This window comes from Hyalella azteca, unplaced genomic scaffold (genome assembly GCF_000764305.2).
Source record: "Hyalella azteca isolate HAZT.00-mixed unplaced genomic scaffold, Hazt_2.0.2 contig14857, whole genome shotgun sequence".
Lineage (NCBI taxonomy): Eukaryota > Metazoa > Arthropoda > Malacostraca > Amphipoda > Hyalellidae > Hyalella > Hyalella azteca.
This window is the reverse complement of record NW_025944728.1, coordinates 191364-211209: the sequence shown is the minus strand read 5'-3', so window position 1 is coordinate 211209 and position 19846 is coordinate 191364. Positions and strand designations below refer to the sequence as shown.

Below are 19846 nucleotides of genomic sequence, written 5' to 3'. Positions count from 1 at the left end.
TATAAGTAGACCAGTAAAGTATCATGGATACCAGCATTATTATGTATAATATATTTGCTCAAATTTTTAGTAAAAGAGGAACTTATAAACAACTGATTCAAAAAAATCTAATGGGTAGTTTAACATGTTATAAATGTGCAACTATGTCATATTCAGGGCATATTTCATACCTGTGGTATGATCCACTGGTGGGTCGTGACTCACTTAACGTGTTGAGCATGTGTATGGAATAGAGTGTTTTGGCTGTGTCTGTAATGAAATCCATCATACCAAGCAAAGATAACGGACAATGCCAGTCAAATTTTCACCAAAGAATCAAAATTATCAGCCATTCAACTTCTTTTGAATTCACAAACAAGCTGTATCTCTATAGATTGTTTCTGTAACTTGATAAAATTACTGTATATCAGATGTTGTATACTTTTATATCTAAATGTTTTATTTTATGTGGTGTGGCATAGTTCAATCTCAGTGACCTAATATTATTAATTCTTTAATCGCTAATAATGACCTCAATCCATGAATTGTTACCTATATATGTTCATGTAGCAGTATATTGTAAATATTGTAACATTTTCTGGCCATAGCATGAAAGATTTGATTCATACCAGTTACAGAATTGACACTGAGAGTAAACAATTTTTAATTATGTATTTATACAGTTGAACCCCATCTCAAAAATGTCTTTTCATACTACCCAAATACCCAATTGCCTTACAAACCATCATATATAGGAAAAAATGTGACATAAAGAAACATGCAGATTTTGACTAGGTAGTTACTTATCCAAGAATTATGGTAGAAATAAAAGTACTGTCAACTGGGGTGACTTTGGCCTATGTTTATGATTTTGTTTTGCTGCCATTTGTACCTGTTGTAATTGTATTATGTTTTTGAAATAAAATGGTATCCAATGTAGTTTTTTCTTATCTATCAATGGGAAACTGTTTTGTGTCATTAATTGTATATCCTGCTTGACCTACACAAACTGAATGCCACAGAACTGTAAAGAAAAGAAAATGCTGAGTGCAAACTTTAATATTTTGAGATACAAAAAGAATTTTGGAACCAGATTTTTTTCACATATTTTGGCACCTTGCATAATGATTGTATCAATGGTTATACTGTCAACCAGGGCTACTCGGGACTGGCGGGGTAACTCGGGACAGTCCTCTGACACGGCGTAAAACTGTTTTAGTAGCAAAACTAATTGGAATATTGCAAAACTAAATACCGTATAGTGGCATAAATGTCAACATTTTTCCTATCTATATAGTACCTATAAAGGAAGTCAAAAAATACTACATTTACTAGCTTTGAAAAATTCCTGGAAAAAAAGTGTGAAAAACGCTGTTTTGAAAAGTTACTTCTGCTAAGGTCTGTAGTAAAAAAAATATTTGCTGTATTAAAAAATTTTACTTGCATAAAAGTTGCCCCCAGGTGTCGGCTTGAAAACTTTAATTGCAGAATTTACATACCTCAATCAAAAAAAAATGGCAACCGTTTCCGCACGGTGGGCTACTCGGGACACCCCCAAAAACGCAATTACAGTAGAACCTCAGTAAGCAAAGGCTCCAGTTAAGAAAAAAATTGATTAAAAACAAAGAATATTGATTACATTTACCTTGCTCGGCGAAAAAATTTTCACTTATCTAAAAATTAGTGCATCATCGGTCATCACAAAATTGTGCATAGAATGTCATATATAGAATTGTGCACCAGGCATCATATAATGAAAAGTAATTGACCTAAACTATGATTTATTTCTCCAAAACATATGATGGTTGTCACTAAAACATTCCTTTCTGTTTCAGGTATGTTTTTCACGATCTTTTTTATAGTAAATTCACTTAACCCAATTAAAATGGTGTGAAATTACAAGCCGTCCTGTAAGCTTACAGATACAGAAAAAATGCTATAAGGCTGCTGATATGAAGCTTGCAGTGGACAAGGTTGTTGTAAATGCTCAATGGCATGTTCATGGATACGGTAATATCGCATCAATAATACGGTAATTAATGTATATGGTAATATCATATCAATAAAGGAAAAACAAGTAAAAATCACAGAAAATGTCATTTATTCTACCTCTACATCATCTACAATGAAAGAGGAGGACTTCAGAGTACTGTTAGTAATGGATGAGTACACTCTGCATGCTTCAAATGTTTTAAAATGAAGTTTTATTCCAAGTGTCCCGAGTAGCCCCGTTCGACGGGGCTACTTGGGACACTCTTTTTTTGCTTCTGGCACCTTACGAATAGCATATGGAATTTTTTTGAAGATGCCATTCGATAGCCCTCGCAAAGAGCTATAAAATGAGCCTAAACTTGTTTATGAAATGTTTCATGGTAAGAAGTTATTAACAAAAAACCCTCAAAACCGTCCTGAGTAGCCCCGGTTGACGGTACGTTTTCTACCAAATGTAATATATATGCTCAAAAATTAGCTGGCCAATGTAACCCCATAGTGTATGAGCAAAATGAGGTGACATTGGCCAGCCAATAAATGTTTGGAATAATTGATTTTTCCTTTTTTTTCAGACTATATGCCCAGTTATAAACGTAAATTAGATTCTAGGCCATATATAAACACCTTGTGTGGTCAATGTCACCTTGCAAATGGTTGAATATGGCCACAAAATCATTTTTACTACATTTTGACACATGTGGCCAAAGTCACCCCATTGTGGGGTGACATCGGCCACCCAGCTTATTTTAAAAATAAAATCGTTAAACTGTAAAAGTGACCCCATCGTGGGGTGACATCGGCCACCCAGCAAATTAAAAAAAAAATTATTAATCTGTAAAAGTGACCCAATTTAGACACAACATATATAAAGAAGAACATTTCATTAATATATTTACAAATTTACTATCACTAGCAATGCCTCATTCCTATATTGTAGGAATTTAATTAGCAAAAACTAGTGCAATTTGGCCAAAGTCACCCCAGTTGACGGTATGAACCCACAATCTTAGGTCAGAAAGATGTCTTATTTAGACATTACAAAATAAAAATAATTTTTCATCATATTGTAAGTACAATATTCTTGTATAGGTATAATAGTAATTTTTGCAAAAGTCCAACACAAATTAGATTCTTTTCCATTAATTTTAATGGGAAAGGCAGGGTTCCACTGTATTCAAGAGGTATTTAATATTGGCCTGGATTTCTTCATGACTTGAAAATAAGTGTAATCAAATTAATGATGCATGATTTATGTCAAAAATGCATAGAATTAATGCAATAATAAAAAAGTTCCTCCAAAAATTTCCAGATTATGGCACCAGCTGACGCTAGGTTTGGTGAAGCTGGTGAAGCTGCCCGAGATGCAGCAGGGTACAGAGCTACTCAATCTCTACTCAAATCTCATCACCGAGATGGAGAACAAGTAAACCTGAAATTAGACTGAACATTGCATCACATTTATTTATAAGAGACAAACATTTTATGATGCATTTGCCATGTGCCTTTTTAAATTTGGTTTTGTTGAAATTGAATTCTCTGAATGAGCTAATAATGATATTATATTTCTGAATCACCTTTATTTAATTTTTATTATATAGCAATTTGTTGCATTGAGTGTTTTGCTTTGAAAAGTAATAACATCGATATTAAACCACGGCTTCACTACATGTATTTTAAATGCATTTTTTGTTCAATAGTATTCCTCCCCTCAGGATCAACCCCCTCTCCCTGGTGGAGTTGGCTGCTGCTATCATGAAGCAGTACTCAGACCCCAAGGAGGCCATTGCCTTCGTGGAGAAGATCCGCCCCAAAGTTGTTGATCATCAGGAGTCGCATGTCTACTGCAAAGTTTTAATTGCACAGGTAAGTTTTAGTTCAAGATTTTGCATAAGTTATGATATTTGGGATTTAAATGATGACAATACTAAAAAATATTTTGACACTTTGACCAATAATTCTTCCTTTGTAGGTGACTTTGAGACAGCTAGAAGATAAAGAAGCCACAAAAAAACTTCTGGATGAAACTGAGAAAATGCTTGATGAAATTGATGGCGTGACACCAACTCATGGCAAGTGAGTTTTATTATCATTTATATTCACATATGTACTTTTCCCTGTCTATATATCATGTCCCTAGTTATCCAAATCCTTTCACAAATTGTTGTCATTTTTCTGTGATTATGAATTGGATTCTTTTATTTCATGCATTATGACACTACTAAGAATTTTAACTCCACTCGTGACTAACCAGCAAAAGGTGTAAATTTGAGCCTGGAAATTTGCCATCACAAACTCTGTAATGAAGTCAGTTTACTGCCTTGCCCCTGGTCCAAAACATTTTTTGTCACAATTTCATGATGCAGATTCTATCAGCTGGCCTCCGAGCTTTATTGCTTGACTGGGGCTCATGCTGACTACTACCGAGCCTCATTGCGATACCTTGGATGTTCAGACCCTCCTACAGACCCCACTGAACGAACCCAACAAGCTTTTTACTTGGGTAAGCATAAACTTTATAGTCTCATTGTTAGAAACTTGCTTATAGTCAATCAAAGTTTTATTTATAAATAAATTTATCTGTTTATTTTTTCAACTTCATTTCTGTGCTCAAGATCCAGATAACAATTTTTTACCACATAGTTCTTGTGATTTCTTGCAGGTCTTGTTGCATTGTTGCTCCAACACATCTCATCTGTTGTTGTGTCATTATTCAATAAATATCCCAATTGCAGGTCTTGCTGCCTTGTTGCTTCAACTCTGCTCATCTTTTATTGTGTCATTATTCAATGGATATCCCAATTGCAGGTCTTGCTGCCTTGTTGGGCGAAGGCATATACAACTTTGGAGAGCTGCTTGCTCATCCCATACTAGAGTCGCTGAAAGGCACAAACCTCGAGTGGCTGATGCGTCTGTTGCTCGCCTTCAATGCTGGCAACATTAATGAGTTCGAAAGCATGAAGCCTTTGTGGAGCTCACAGCCTGACCTCCTTGCTAAGGAAATTGAGCTCAGAGAGAAAATTCGTTTGCTTTGCCTCATGGAGGTGCGTTTGTTGTTACAATCAATCAGTTGTCACACTTCACGTGCTCAAACTTGTTATAGCTAATTCAATTGTTAAAGCATTCAATTGCTGCAATTATAATAATTGAAACTTTGAGAGGCTAAATTCTTAGATTCAAACTTTCAGCTACTGAAATTCTAATATGTTTATGTTTCCAGTGGCAGCAATTCTAATGTTTGAACTCTCGTAAGCTGTTAGTCTAATTTTCGAACTAATGTACTTTGTATTTATATAGTGACTTTATCTCATAAACTTATGCATTGGCTCACGCAGAGTTCTATATATATCAACTGCTCAAGCAGCAATTAATAGAACTGAAAATTGATACTTTTATGACTTGACCATCTATCTCTAAGTATTAAATTCATGTTAATCTTTGGTGCAATAATGCATTGGTCTATCTGAAACCAATCTACTCAAAATTCCACGATTTTTCTCATGTTGATTCTCAATTATTTGTGCAGATGACCTTTAAACGCAAGGCGTTCGACAGACAATTGAAATTTGAGGAGGTAGCTGAAGAGACGGGACTCCCTATCAATCAGGTGACTTCATTAAGCGGTTTGCTTATCGCCCTAATTTTGGTTTGTGTCCTTGTTTTCAAATGAAATGTAGACTAACGACTGTAATAGATTAGGATTGTGGTATGGTTGAACTAGTATAAGATTGACCAATGAGAAGCTCATTTTTTTCGGATGTAGTTCGTTGTTCGCCTTTGACGTCACTGATCTCAGTGACGTCACGGGCATTAACCGATCACCGAAATGCGATCAAAGCAGTCAACCAATCCGTCATGGGAATGACGGTATTTTTTACATTTCTCGATCTCAGTGACGTAACAAAAAAAGCTGAACTGAAAGACGGCAATCCTCGCGAGTCAACCTTATATAATTCAACCATGAGATTGTGGTATACATGATGACTTTGATACCCCGGTACTAAGCAGGTGTTGTGTTACAGGTGGAGGTGATGGTGATGCGAGCACTGTCTCTAGATCTGGTACGTGGCAGCATCGATCAAGTGGAGCAGAAGGTCAACATCACTTGGGTCCAGCCCAGAGTTCTCGACAAAACCCAGGTGCGGGACATGTGTTATGAGACATTAGATGTGATGTTGTATGACTTTGTATTGGCTACAACTACTCAACAATTAACTAATTGGCTACAACTAGTCGGCAAGTACTAACGTGACAACAGGATTCTTTCAGGCGGAATATAGCTAAATTAAGCCCAGCTATAAATACGAGATTCTTGATACAATTAACGAAATATTTTCCCTTCATAGGGGTGTAATTTCGTTGATCTAATTGATTAATTAACAACGATTCATGCTGATAATATGATAATCCTTGATTTATGATACTATGATCTCAAGTAAGTTCTACATCACATAAGTGGTAGAGGTTCAATGTTGATTAGTTGCCGTCGTTGACGGTGTCATTATGGCCCGTACTATCAAAAAATAGTTCTTTTCTTGGTCATCTAATCACTCACGGCATTTCTAGCTAAACCCACCAATCACACGCAGAATTGGCCGCTACAGGTACTTAGGCAATCTATTGATAGTATTCATAGTACCACCCTTGAATTCGTGTTTAGATCGATATTAACATTTATTTTATTTGTTACAAAATACTCGATTTATTACAAAATAATCACTGTAACCTTGAATAATTTTTGTGCAGTTGGCTGCTATGTTGGAGCGCCTGAACGCGTGGTGCGACGACGTAGACAGCATGCAGAAACTTCTTGAAGAACAAGCCGCTCCTATCCTTACTCTATGATAGTCCTGCCCTCGATTCCCTTCTGTATTAGAGTAAAATATCTCTATTGACACCAAGGTCAGTGTTTTTCTTACCTGCTCATCACTCGTTTCTGTTGGTTTTTATCAACCAAAGTCCGTTCAATTTGAAGAGCGTTTTTATGCGAATGTCTTCTGAATTCAACGTTCGTTGCTGCAAATGTGCGCTAAATTCTGCGTTCTTTTCTTCAAATATCCACTGAATATAGCATTCATTTCTGCAAAAGTTAGTTTAATCCTGGTCTTTATGTGAGAATTTTCGTTTTCTCCGATGTCATTGTCAGAGGCTTCCTTTCCTGCAAATTTTCAAAGTGAAAATTTTCCGTCTTGAATAAAATCCTTATTGCACATCTCAATGACATAATTATTAGATTATTGAATCACCATTTTTCAATAGTGATTTGTTATTATAATCGATTATTCAGGTAGACGCGTTTGTAGTGTTTTACGCTCAGCGTTATCATTTCCTGCTGAGTCTAGAACAACTTCATGAGTTAGTTCAAAGTTACGAACTTTTCTGTTTGTGAGTCAAGCTAGTCCTCAGTATATTTGGGATAAAAAATCTAACGCTTCATTTATCGCCTTCATTTACTGATAGATAAATAGAGACGTAAGTTCTAGAAAATATTAAACAAAACAAATGAGATACAACTAAACATTAATTGAGAAGCTAGACTAGATAAGAATCACCTGGTGCTACTAAAATGTTTTTACAAACAAATGGTTTACAATGAGGAAATATTGTGACCAACATCCACTTAATCTCTCAAGCCTAAATTGTTTCTACTCTCTCGTACTCCATCAAAGTTCTTTTTTAGAATGAGTCGCGTTGGACCGGTTTTGGTTCATCACCCTTAAATAATCAACAATGTTGAAAATAAATGGTTCTCAATTGGTTGTGGTTCATCGCCCTCGAATAATAAACAATGTTGAAAATAACCAATGCTGCTAATATATGCGTTCTATAAAATATTATTAATCAAAGTATAGATAACGCACACAATTTCCTATCCATGTAGGAAACAAATAGAAATGTTACTCCATAGCTTGAGGTTCAATGAAGCAAATTAACACGGTTATTTCTAGATGTAAATACTTGCTGATTTAACATTATTTTGTAGTCGTGAGAAAATTCTGCCGTGACCTGCACTATAACATCGTTTACAGGGATTAAGCTTTTCAGCACTCAGTATTACTCTTATTTCAAAGCATCATATTTTATTTGTTTATGACTCAAATGTTATGAACGCGTTGCAAAGTTTTGTCCGACCACGTGTTATAGCTCCCTGATGCGTTGAAGTTCAGAATATAACATTATAAAGCAAGGTATTGCGATTAGAGTTGATAATGCAGAAAAATCTGATGTTTTCAAGGTTTTTTTTAACTTTTCTATGGTGTAGCAATCTTGACGATGTGATTAAATTAACGGCAATAAGATGCATTTATAACCAAAGTATAAAAACAGTGTTGGGCCAACATGTTCATTTTATCCAACATATGAAGGTTAAGTTCACTTCAATGTAGCGTTGCGGTACAAGGTTCTAATTACCTGTACATTTATTAGTATAGATGTGTACCTCTGATGAATGAAGAAAATACTCAATATTTAGGAAAAATCAGAGTAATGACTTACGTTTAATAAAACGTAGTCAATGTAATAATTTTACTTTACTATTCACTTAATTAACAGAACTGTTAAGTGATGTGTTTGAAATGAACAGAACTGTTTACTGTTTAATCATTTTATTATTATTATTTTTTTTTTTTTTTGAAGGGAGCTCAATGGGCTGAGAGTTTGACAAGTGAGATTCATAATTTGCCCGGCCTCGACCTCGACTCTTGGTTAAATTTGTTCGAAAAAGTTGCTTTGTAGTTTGGTCGCATTACTCGCTCCAGTAAAGAGGAATGTCTAAGCCAGTCAGACCATCAAAACTTACTGTTATACTCGGCTATCGTCATGCGGTATACGTACAACAAAGCGTTAGTTAAAATATTATGACTTACAGCCAAAACATAGAATATTGCACAGCATCCCCTCATGTTGACAAAATGTCAGAGCAGGCAGGCTCTCGACATAGCCGGTTTTTCTGTTCGCTTCATTTAAATTTTTGTTAAAAACGAAACTAAAAAATCTTTTGAGTTACTTTTTACTGTAATTAAGTAATTAATGTTGGGCTAAATCAGTGATATTTTCATGCTTATTTAGAGAGATTGGAATGTGAAAATTAAATTTTTGGTGTTGGCCTTGGTAAGTTAATTTGCCTTTGAATGGTAGACACAAAATCACGTCACTTTACTGAGATAAATTGGCTGGAATTAATAGTGATTGTTTTCTGTTAAAAGCCGTCAGGTCGACGCGACGCACAAACAACTCGAAGAAAATAATTCAAGCACAAAATCCCCGAAGCTTCTTGAACACACACAATATTTACATTTAAACAGACTTAACCCGTAGTCTACTGACAGTATCTCTTGTTACCAGACCTTTAGATACGAATAACTTCAGCTACGGGTAATGTATCTGTAGACGAAGGATATAAATCTAATTTTTGGTTTTAGATTGCAGTGTTGGCCACTAAGGGTTTTACTGTGAAGCTTAATTTGGAATATATGCTAAGTGTTTGACTGAACCCCTTGTATTCTCAATGATAATCAGGCTAAAAAGTATTATGAAATCTTAAGATGAAAGTTGTAAGTGTTCGTCCAGGTCCAAATGTTAGAAGAATAGCGAAGGCTGTTGTGTGAGCGTGATGAAGCATCAAGTATTCCTTCAATGAATTTAAAGATCATTGTGGAAAACAGTAAATAGTTTTGTGATTCATTGAGATCCTTATTTTTATCACGTGATGTGAGAGTTCGATGAGTTGAATGTAATGTTTCACCACTAAAAATTGAATACCCTTTCACTGAAATCTTACGAGTAAATCACATGGAAAAAACGGTGAACAGAAACAGATTCGACGATGGGTGCGAATAGAGCGATACAAGACCTCGCAAAAGAGATTCTATTTTACCAAGATTGAGATTATTGTAACATTTGGTCATGGATGCGTTTCAATAAGAGTTCAGCGAACGCTGAAGAACTTTAAGACTAATACTTAAGTTTAATTGCCCTTTGGGAGGGCCGTACGTGCATGGAGTTCTAAAAGTAGAGAAACTCCCCTTCGGAAATGTCCACACAATCTTACGGTTATGCGGTACGAAAACAAATTATCTTGAGATTCAGTAAATACTTGGTGTTTCTACATCTAATTTACACGGTCAAATACATAATCGTTTTTACACAATTGGCGTGGACATTGGAACACATCACGTAGAAATGACTTCAAGGAGACGAAAAAGCAGGAATCGCCTCTTCTAAAATCGGGTTATCTCCATAAGAATTGAAAAGCTCTTTAGGAATGCGTCAGTCAAAGGGCAGATTAAAAAATGCTGAGATGTTTTTCACGAGACCTTTTAGGGCTCGGTTGTGATATTTAAAACATGTAAAGCTTAGCAAACATCACGAAACCTGGAAACAACCAATTTCGGTGCAGCGTTCTTGGGCCTACGGCGCGATACCACCGAATAATTACCCCATTCAGTGACGTTATCTTTTCCTTTGAAGAATCTTATCTCGTGGAGTGGAAAGCCATTAGCCTGCCTGCGTCAACTTGAATCTCAAATGAACGAAACAACTTCTAACCAAAAAACGATTGTTTTTGAATTTCTCATCGTTGAACACTAGGAGTAAACAAGATGGAAAATCCTTCACTGCCAACTTCGGTGATAGCTTACACTGCCCCACTGACTTTAATAATGTTGAGCTTGCTCATAGAGGAGCTCCCTATAATTATTATTATATACTAAATACGTAAGTAGTTGGACGTCAATTTTACATCTGTACAAAAACTGTAAACGAAACACAAATGAGAAAATCAAGCACACATGAAAATTGGGAAAAATTAGTGAATTCAATGTTGCAATTCGTTTTGGCGCAAAATATGGCAAAATTCCATCTGTACAATCTTAATTTGGTGTTTTGATTGCACTTTATAGAATTAGTTACTTATTTACCTTCAAATACTGGCTGCATCGGAAATAAAATTCGTAATTCACGCGTGCATATTTCGTAAGTTGTACGCGTAAGTTGTGTTTAGGCGCCGGATGCCGATATTTTTTTAACATTGTACATTTTTCCATTCAGGTTTAAGTTTAAAATTGCCGATTGCACAGTTGTATCCCGAATTGCCTTCCAACTCGTTATCTCCATAAGAAATGTTAAGTATGCAGTCGTATAAAGAGATATAAATCAATTACGGTTCTTATCTTCGTATGGTTCATCAAATGTGTTCGCCTCCAAACCAATCGAAGTAGATACATCTTATTCATAAATTGAACTCACTACTTTTTGGCATCTTCAATTCTATATTAATAATGTGACTATGACTTGAATGTAAGCTGCCCTATGACTAGACTGCAAACAAATTATTACTACTTGACGATTTACTGTCAAGCTATGCAGTAAATCAAGATGATCTCTTGGTACTTGACTCGTGATAAAAAATTTTTGAGTGATGTTTCAAAAAACAACCTTAGCTTTTATCAAACAAATTCAAGCATCAAATATTTGAGTGAAATTATCGACAAACGACAGTAAATGAAGTCGAAAAAAGTCTAATAAACCCTACAGAGTATTTTTTTTTTCAAACCATAACAAAAATAACTACAGTACGAACATGTAACAGGAGCAGAAGCATGCATCCATTGTATTCTTATAATATTGGGATTTATTAGATAATTTGTGACTCGTATCTGTGAATCAGAACCTGCCTCGACTTCCGGCAAACGCACCGAGCAATTATTCCCTTCGTACTTTCCGTTTCGCATCTAAGCAATATTTCACATCATGATTGAACGTAATTCCAGCTTCTGACATGACGTATGAAAATATAACGTTCACATTTTCGTCCGAGGAATAAGTGCAACCCTTGCTGTGTTTTTAACGGCCGGAAGATAGGCTTTACATCATCGCTGGAACAGACGAACCTCAATTCCTTTCAATCTTCTTTACGAAAAAGTTTTTGAGCACCCATTGCTTGAACCTATTATGCAAAACTTTGTTGGTCAGACAAACAATTGCTTCACTGAGAACAACACTTGTTCACCAAAAGAGCTCTTTTGTGACTGATTTCAGGGATTGCTTTTTGATTGTTTATATTCTAAAACCAGGCCTCTAGTTGGCTGTTAGTCCCGAAATTATCTGGACAATTAGCTGCGTTATAACGCGGCGTCCAGATTGCAAAACCAAAATTTCCTGAAAGTTAATGGCCGAAAAGTGCATCTCGTGGCCTCGTACTGGAAAAAAGAGCTCATTCAGGCGGCTGTCTTAAGCGGTGCTTGCATAAGTGGCAAGGCAAGACTTTGAGACTTGGATCGCTGTAGCTGTTGGTGGTCGTTGTTGAGGATAGGATTTTGTTCTTGTTGAGGGGAGGGAGTGTTGGGGATGCTGCTGATGGTGCTGCTTGGGGAATGAGGGCTTGTGGGTGTCTGGGGGTGCAAGTTATGATGATGGTGATGGTGGTGGTAATGGAGATGGTTGTATGGATGTACACCACATGCTTTAAGTTCCGTGAAAACTTCGGTGAAGAAAGCTGGTTCTGCGTTGATACGCAGCATGTCACCGCTGAGTGTGTTGATAATGTGTAGACATCGGTCCCAAAACCTGTCCTTGTCATCCTCGACAAGGAATGGCTTGAGAGGATACGAGATCTCGTTGCCCATGTACGAGTAGGAGAGGTAGAGACACGTCAGGACTATAGCCTGAAGCTCGTGCTCGCTCTCGATGTCGTCCGTCACCAAGTGGCGAACCAGCAAGTACACGAACACCACGTTCGCTGGGTTTATGAAGGCGATGTCCTGGAAAAATAACAATGTATTATTCGTGGAATACATTACTTTGGTTCGAAAAACTGCATATAATTAATACTGAAGCGGAAACAATGATAGGTATAAAATGGCAATAGCTCAACGCTTCGGTTTTAAATGTAAAATAGTACCGTAATTCTCTCGTAGGATTCATTAACTTGATGCAAAAAATAAATCACATTCATTAGCCTAGTGCTGATTGTCATCACTCATGATAATTTAAAAAAAATAAGAATGAGTCGAGGTAAAACATAATGAGCATCCAGGACCGTCGTTCCTAAAACAAAACTCTTTTCATGATAATGTTACATATGGGAGCCTATATTGGACTAAATTACAATATCACTATTTGAATGTAATGTGCAGTCCTATGAATAACAAATTGTGGAGAATTGTGACAGAATGATACAAAAGATGATTTAGGCAATGTAGAAGGAGAAAGATGGAATTGATGTTACTTCATAAAATGTATGATTTAAAAGTCAACTATTATTTATTGCGATATCCGCTTCTGAGGAGTCCGTGACAGTGACCTTTCTGCTACGCTTCTCAGTGAATTACCAGACATACGTAATTCATCACACGAGCTTCGTTTCTAATAATAGGCTCGCTGACATTCAAGAAAACTACAACCACCACGTATAAGTACCTAAATTATAAACAAATAAAACTAAAACCACTATGTTATATTGTTTCCGATTAAAATATGAGAATTTCGAAGAGGTGTAACTGTTTCAGCATACCTAGATTGCATCGATCAATCCCCAATCAATATCCAATTCAAGTTCTGTACAATATTTCACTCATTGGAGATATGTAGGCTGATGTTATATAGATAAATGGAATTTAGATTTCATATTGCATGACAAACAGGGATGCCGAAGGAGCACGTGTTTTGATCGTATTTTATACTGGGGATGGCTTAGTCGTTACGATCGTCAAGATTGGAGCAGTGTGATAGGGGGTCCAAACCTGCAACAAGCAGTGAACTTCTGGTCGAAAACCGCAAGATGGCCGGGTGGTTAAGAATTGTTGGTCGACCAATATGGCATAATCAACGCCAACTCTATTATATTACATTTATTAGTTTAAAAACTTTCCGCGTAGTTCAGAAAACCGTGCTAAATACTGGGGATGGCTTAGTCGTTACGATCGTCAAGATTGGAGCAGTGTGATAGGGGGTCCAAACCTGCAACAAGCAGTGAGCTTCTGGTCGAAAACCGCAAGATGGCCGGGTGGTTAAGAATTGTTGGCCGACCAATATGGCATAATCAACGCCAACTCTATTATATTACATTCATGTTTTTTAAACTTTCCGCGTAAAACTTTCCAGAAAACCCTGCTAAACTCTGGTAGGCCGCGGCTACACCGACGACTGTTACCCAAGGCTAATAATATTGTCTGGTTTTAAGGTAAAGGTACGCATAAAACGTGGCACCATTCTTCGCTGCACATGTGAATATTACGTAGGGTTGTGGTAGTAACGATTCCACTTCGAAGGTTCAAAGTTCACTTTTTAAAGTTTAAAATCGAATAAATTTATCAGGGAACCACCAGCGCTGGAGCAGCACGGCTGCGCTGCTTGGATTGAGGCATCACACATGAACTTATTCTCCACCAGCGCTGGAGCTGCACGGCTGTCGGCTGTGCTGCTTGGATTGAGGCATCACACATGAACTTATTCTCCACCAGCGCTGGAGCTGCACGGCTGTGCTGGTATTGGCTGGCTGGGCTCCCTGTGGTAGCGCTTATCGATCCTGCCGCGGCTGCCGGCGTGTCGTCTGGCTGATCTTCATCACACTTCTTCCTTGACACAATCTACGCTGCGCCGGGCCGTGGGGCGATTTATTTAGAGAGAAATCCTGCTCCCACTTTTTATTTGATAAATATGTAATTATTTATAACAATATGTATGAACATATATTTTACAAATGATTCTCTTGAGATAACTTATTTGAAAAGTCTACTCCTACTAATATTTTTATTCGAAAATATGTTCTGTAAACATGCTTCCTTTAATTGAAAATTCATTTAAGCCGACAGTATTTTCATGATAACTTTTTGTAAAACGTTCTTTGATTGATATTGTGTTTCATCACACTGCTTCTTTGAAAGAAACATTCTGTGATGTAATAAGCGCTATTTAGCGACCGATGCGCGCCATATATTGAGAAATTTTGTTTTTGCTTATGTATTGATTCAGAACTGTTCGATAATGAAGTCATATTGGAAGACCATTATGTCCAGTTTAAGGTTGTTTTCGTGTTTGAGTTTCTAAGTCCTTTCTGAAGCTTCATAAGAGTATCTTTGTAAAGCGGTGTACTTAGTTTGAAATTCGATCACATATTTTTCTTACATTAAAAATTCACTTTGAATTTTAATCTTGAAATTTGATATGCACCAATATAGTTTACGCTTCTTGGAGTATCGTGCGCTTGCAATGTTCACATAATTTCATTTCCCTCTGTAGACATATTCCTTGTTATACTCGTAGTGTACTGAAAATATTCCATTCAATGTGCAGTTAAATTTATTGTTTTACCAAGATTCATTAGATTGCCCGTTACTTTAACTTTGCACTAAAGATAACCATTGCGTGATTATTTTCAGATTTTCAGGGATCATAAATATGTAGTATTAATATTGACTTAATGTTTTTATTTTTTTGTCCAAAAATTTATTTCGATGATGCAAAATAATTATTCATGCCTTTCTTGGAATAGCATCTGCACGTGTGTTTCTATTGCACAAAAAAATATATTCCTAACCGAGGCAAGATGCCACAATTGCATGAAAGTATATATCAATTCTTGTACGAAAAATAAATTCCTGTTCGATAGAAAATAAATCCTTATTATTCACATTGTAAACATTTTCACTTACAATTCGACGAAACAAGACATTTTTAGACTTCTTCTTGTTGAATGAGTCAAAGAAGACCGTACTAAGCCAATGCTAAGCCAAAATAATGTAGAAATCAGTATTCACAATGTGAATAATGAATAAAAAATTCGTGAAGATGGTATCAACATCGGTCAGACATATCGGCAAATTAATTCAATATTTTCTGTTCTAGCGAGCATGGACTAGACAATGGACCCATTTCCATGTAAAACTTTTATCAGTTATATGCCGGCCAAATTCGGTAGATCCATTACATAATTGACGTTGTAAATAATAAATGGTCACCAGAAATAAAACTGATAAGGATTATAGAGCTAAAAATGTAAACCTGTAATCCAATGTAGTAAAATCACAAATGTTATTGAATTACGCTTTCAAGAGATAGTTGAATGATCTAAAGTCACAAAAAGTATGTGATCAATTTCCTCCGTACATACAAGGTCTCGATGCTGAGACCTAATTTGTCAGCCTGCACCACCGCCGCTGCAAATCTGCATGCCGGGACTTGATCCAAGTTAGTCTGCCACCAGACTTAGTCCTAAGTAGTCTACCAGTAGGACTAGTTCAAGTAATTCACCTGCCCTCAGGACTAGTCTGATTTAGGCAACTGCTACAACCAATTGAGTCAAATGCCACCAGGAATTGTGCAAGTTATTCACCTGCCAACAGGACTAGTCTCAGTCACCTGCCCTCAGGACTAGTCTCAGTTACCTGCCCTCAGGACTAGTCTCAGTCACCTGCCACCAGGACTAGTCTTAGTTACCTGCCCTCAGGACTAGTCTCCATCACCAGGACTAGTCTCAGTCACCTGCCACCAGGACTAGTCTCCGTCACCAGGACTAGTCTTAGTTACCTGCCCTCAGGACTGCCACCAGGACTAGTCTCCGTCACCAGGACTAGTCTCAGTCACCTGCCACCAGGACTAGTCTCCGTCACCAGGACTAGTGTCAGTCACCTGCCACCAGGACTAGTCTCCGTCACCTGGACTAGTCTCCGTCACCAGGACTAGTCTCAGTAACCTGCCACCAAGACTAGTCTCATTCAGTCACCTGCCACCAGGACTTATGCAAGTAATTCACCTGCCATCCCTGCAGCAGCAGCGAACGATCAACAGTCCTGAGCCACATGACGGCATCAGCGGCCTGGAAGTCTGCCAGCTGTGAGCACGTCGTCTGCAAGTGGCTGCCCAGACACTTGAGCAGCTCCGACGTCGACGCTTGAATAACAGTTTTTCTGCTAGGACTTGTTCCTCCTAACTGCTTTGGGTGTATGGGCCTCTGTTGTTGTTGCTGATGATGAGCGTGATGAGGGAGCACTTGATGCTGCTTCACAAGTTGCTGGACTGGTTGTATGTGCTGGCGTGTTAAAGGTAGCACTGTAGTCGTCGTGTACTTGGCAACCTGTTGTAGGTCTTGGTGGTTGTTGCTCGATGGTGCTGAGGTTAGGACAGCCTTTGGTGGTAGTTTGTCCGTTGGGGTATGAGTGTGGTTATTGTTGCGCACCAAGTCAAGTTGACCTACCGAGCTTGGTCTGATGTTATAGCAGCTTAGAGCTTTTTGAATGTTTTTGTTGTTATCAATGAAAGGATGAATGTTATCCAAAGGCTGACGAAGCGATAAATTATTCTTATTTCTGTTATCTATTTTCTTTTTGTTCGTGGAGGCAAAACGTTTCCAACTGAGGGCGTTGATAAATAAAGAATGCTTCTTGTACGCATTGCGATCAAGAGAATTCTTCTCGCTTAAAATATTAGCATTTTCGTTGTTGATGATTTTCTCCCTATTACGAGTGTTATTAAGTGCCTCGTAATTGTGATTATTGAGAGTATAATCGCCATAATAAGGCTTCTGCTCCCGAGGGCTGAAGCTGAGCACTGTCCCCATCTTGAATATGCTGGACAGCGACACTAGCAGCTCCGAGGTCTCCACTTTGACGGTTGATCCTGCAGCAAGTATTCACGATAAGAGGCCACCTACTGAACTTCTTCAACAAATCAATGGACTATCGTTTCTTCGGCGCAGTGCCAGCCATCAAATTCTCAGAACCCTCTGCATCAGGAAACGTAAAAAGCATATGAAGTATTCTGTGTATGCCTATGGTAGTATATCCTTATCTCTGTATTAAACAGTGTTCCTAATTAAATGAAACTTTGATAAAGGAACGAAGTATATCAAACACTACCTAAACCCTCAACGACCAAATCAGCACTGCCAGCCTGAGGTCTAGAGCGCCTCTAGTCCATAATCCAGCGCCAATTGCGAGGCTCGTTCCATCGCGGTCTGGATGCAGTTTTGGCTGCTATTGGCTCACGAATATTCCTTCACGTAGCCACGACCAATCAGCGCGCGGGGTTACTATGGCAACAAGTGACGTCACGAGCCTCCATCGATCTCATGAAGAGCAGTCACAGTGCCACTACATGTTTGTGGATGAATTCATGCTAAAAAAATGTGTTTCTCTAATGAGTCATGTCAACGCACATGTAACATGTGTAACATTTAATTCAGATGAAAATAGGTCAGATTGTTTTTCCCATGATTTGATACAGAGTTGCTTGCTTTTGCTCTGGTTTGAAATGTAAGTCTAACGAAGTTACCCTCGGCGCCCTCAAATTCAAGGGGAAGTGATAAGCTTGATAGGGAACTCCCCCACTGCATCATGTCTACGTCGGGAACTCCCCCACTGCATCATGTCAACATCGGGGACTCCCCCACTGCATCATGTCAACATCGGGAACTCCCCCACTGCATCATGTCAACGTCGGGAACTTCATTCATATCTACTCAAAATTTTCCAGTTTTTGAGCTGCTGATGGACTGAATTTACAAAATATTTTCAATGAAGATATGATGAATTTACGGTCAGTCTTTGCTTTTAAATTCTTGGTTTTATATATCACCATCAAACATTCAAAGAAATGAGTGAGTCATTGTTCACAAATCCATTTGGTTATCTAGTTGACCCACAATAGGGCGAATAGATAAAAAATTAGATCAGTACTCACTGCAGTGAGTGACAGAGCGCATTTTCTCGTCCGTCCGTGACTTCACGTCACGGACGGACGGACATGATAAGCACAATAGCACCATTTTTTCCATAAATGAGAAAATGCGCTAAAAAGTGTTTCATCTCTTTGAAAAAAATACATATTTTTTCTTTTTCCAACCCAATCATCTCTGAGAGTAAAGGGCAAACAGACCTTTAATATATTTTTTTATTTATGTTAATATATACTTTTATAGCTTAATATATTAAAAAAACTTAATATATTTTTTACGATGCGCGTTCAAGCAGAGCGATCTTCCCTTCGCTCCGCTCCACGCCTCCGTGCTTCGCTTAATTGCATTTACTACCCACGCGTTCAAATTAAACTGGAAAATTTTCAACCACAAACGCACATGATTTTATTTTTACGTTCATAGCATGGGCGAATGAAAATTTGAATATCTTTTACGAATGAATAAACTTAGCGAATCTAATTAATATAAAAATAAGTATGATTCTAATGATGGAAAAAATATTAACGGTGCTTATATGTATGTAGAAAAATTGAAGCTTCTCAAGAATTGCTGAATGCCATACCTGGAAATTTATTCTTCCGATTATTTGCATCTATTTACGTACATTTAAGTTTCATTTAAGAATTTATTTTTCGTAGTAATACGTACAGTGCGGCGGTCGCTTGCATTTTTACTACTGTCCATAGCCTAACGTAGATGTGGAGGTAGTTAAATATTGGCAACAAGTCCCGTAGATTTTCCACACTCAATGACATGCCGAATAATCCCGAGTTAAATAAATCTGATATAATTTAAATTTTACGGGTATTACATAATTGAAATCTGACGGGTCTCATATAATTTAAATCTGACCGGTCTGATCAGTTAAATCTGGCGGGTCTGATGATATTTAATATTTTTACCGTGATAGTATGTTCAATATCAAACGTGCGTCTGCTTTAATGCTTCAGATCATAATAAATACAAATCTAAACCTGGTCAAGTGTTCATTTGTTTGCGTTCAACGCTTGTTAATTTTTAGTGGTTAATTATTGAAGCCGCATAGACGACTTGTCTGGACGTACAGTCAACTGGACGAGTGTCGCCTGGACGTACAGTCAACTGGACGAGTGTCACCTGGACGGACAGTCAACTGGACGAGTGTCGCCTGGACGGACAGTCAACTAGGCGAGTGTCGCCTGGACG

The 19846-nt window shown here is 37.6% G+C and overlaps 2 protein-coding genes across 2 annotated transcripts; one reads left to right on the top strand and one right to left on the bottom strand.

Moving 5' to 3' along the window:
- Positions 1-3280: 3280 nt before the first annotated feature.
- LOC108679361 (26S proteasome non-ATPase regulatory subunit 13) lies at positions 3281-6869 on the top strand (the record flags this gene model as incomplete). Its single annotated transcript, XM_018167972.2, is given in 8 exon segments — positions 3281-3394; positions 3684-3834; positions 3941-4044; positions 4335-4471; positions 4777-5012; positions 5495-5575; positions 5991-6107; positions 6715-6869. Coding segments are annotated over 8 exon segments (1039 nt in total), but the record flags the coding sequence as incomplete, so codon positions are not given.
- Positions 6870-7400: 531 nt separating this feature from the next.
- Positions 7401-17836, bottom strand: LOC108679360 (cyclin-dependent kinase 5 activator 1-like). Its single transcript, XM_018167971.2, has 2 exons — positions 16721-17836; positions 7401-12728 (listed from the first exon to the last, which is right to left on the bottom strand). The coding sequence occupies exons 1-2, from the start codon at positions 17522-17524 to the stop codon at positions 12186-12188; spliced, it is 1347 nt and encodes a 448-aa protein (XP_018023460.1). The 5' UTR covers positions 17525-17836; the 3' UTR covers positions 7401-12185.
- Between the last annotated feature and the right edge of the window lie 2010 nt (positions 17837-19846).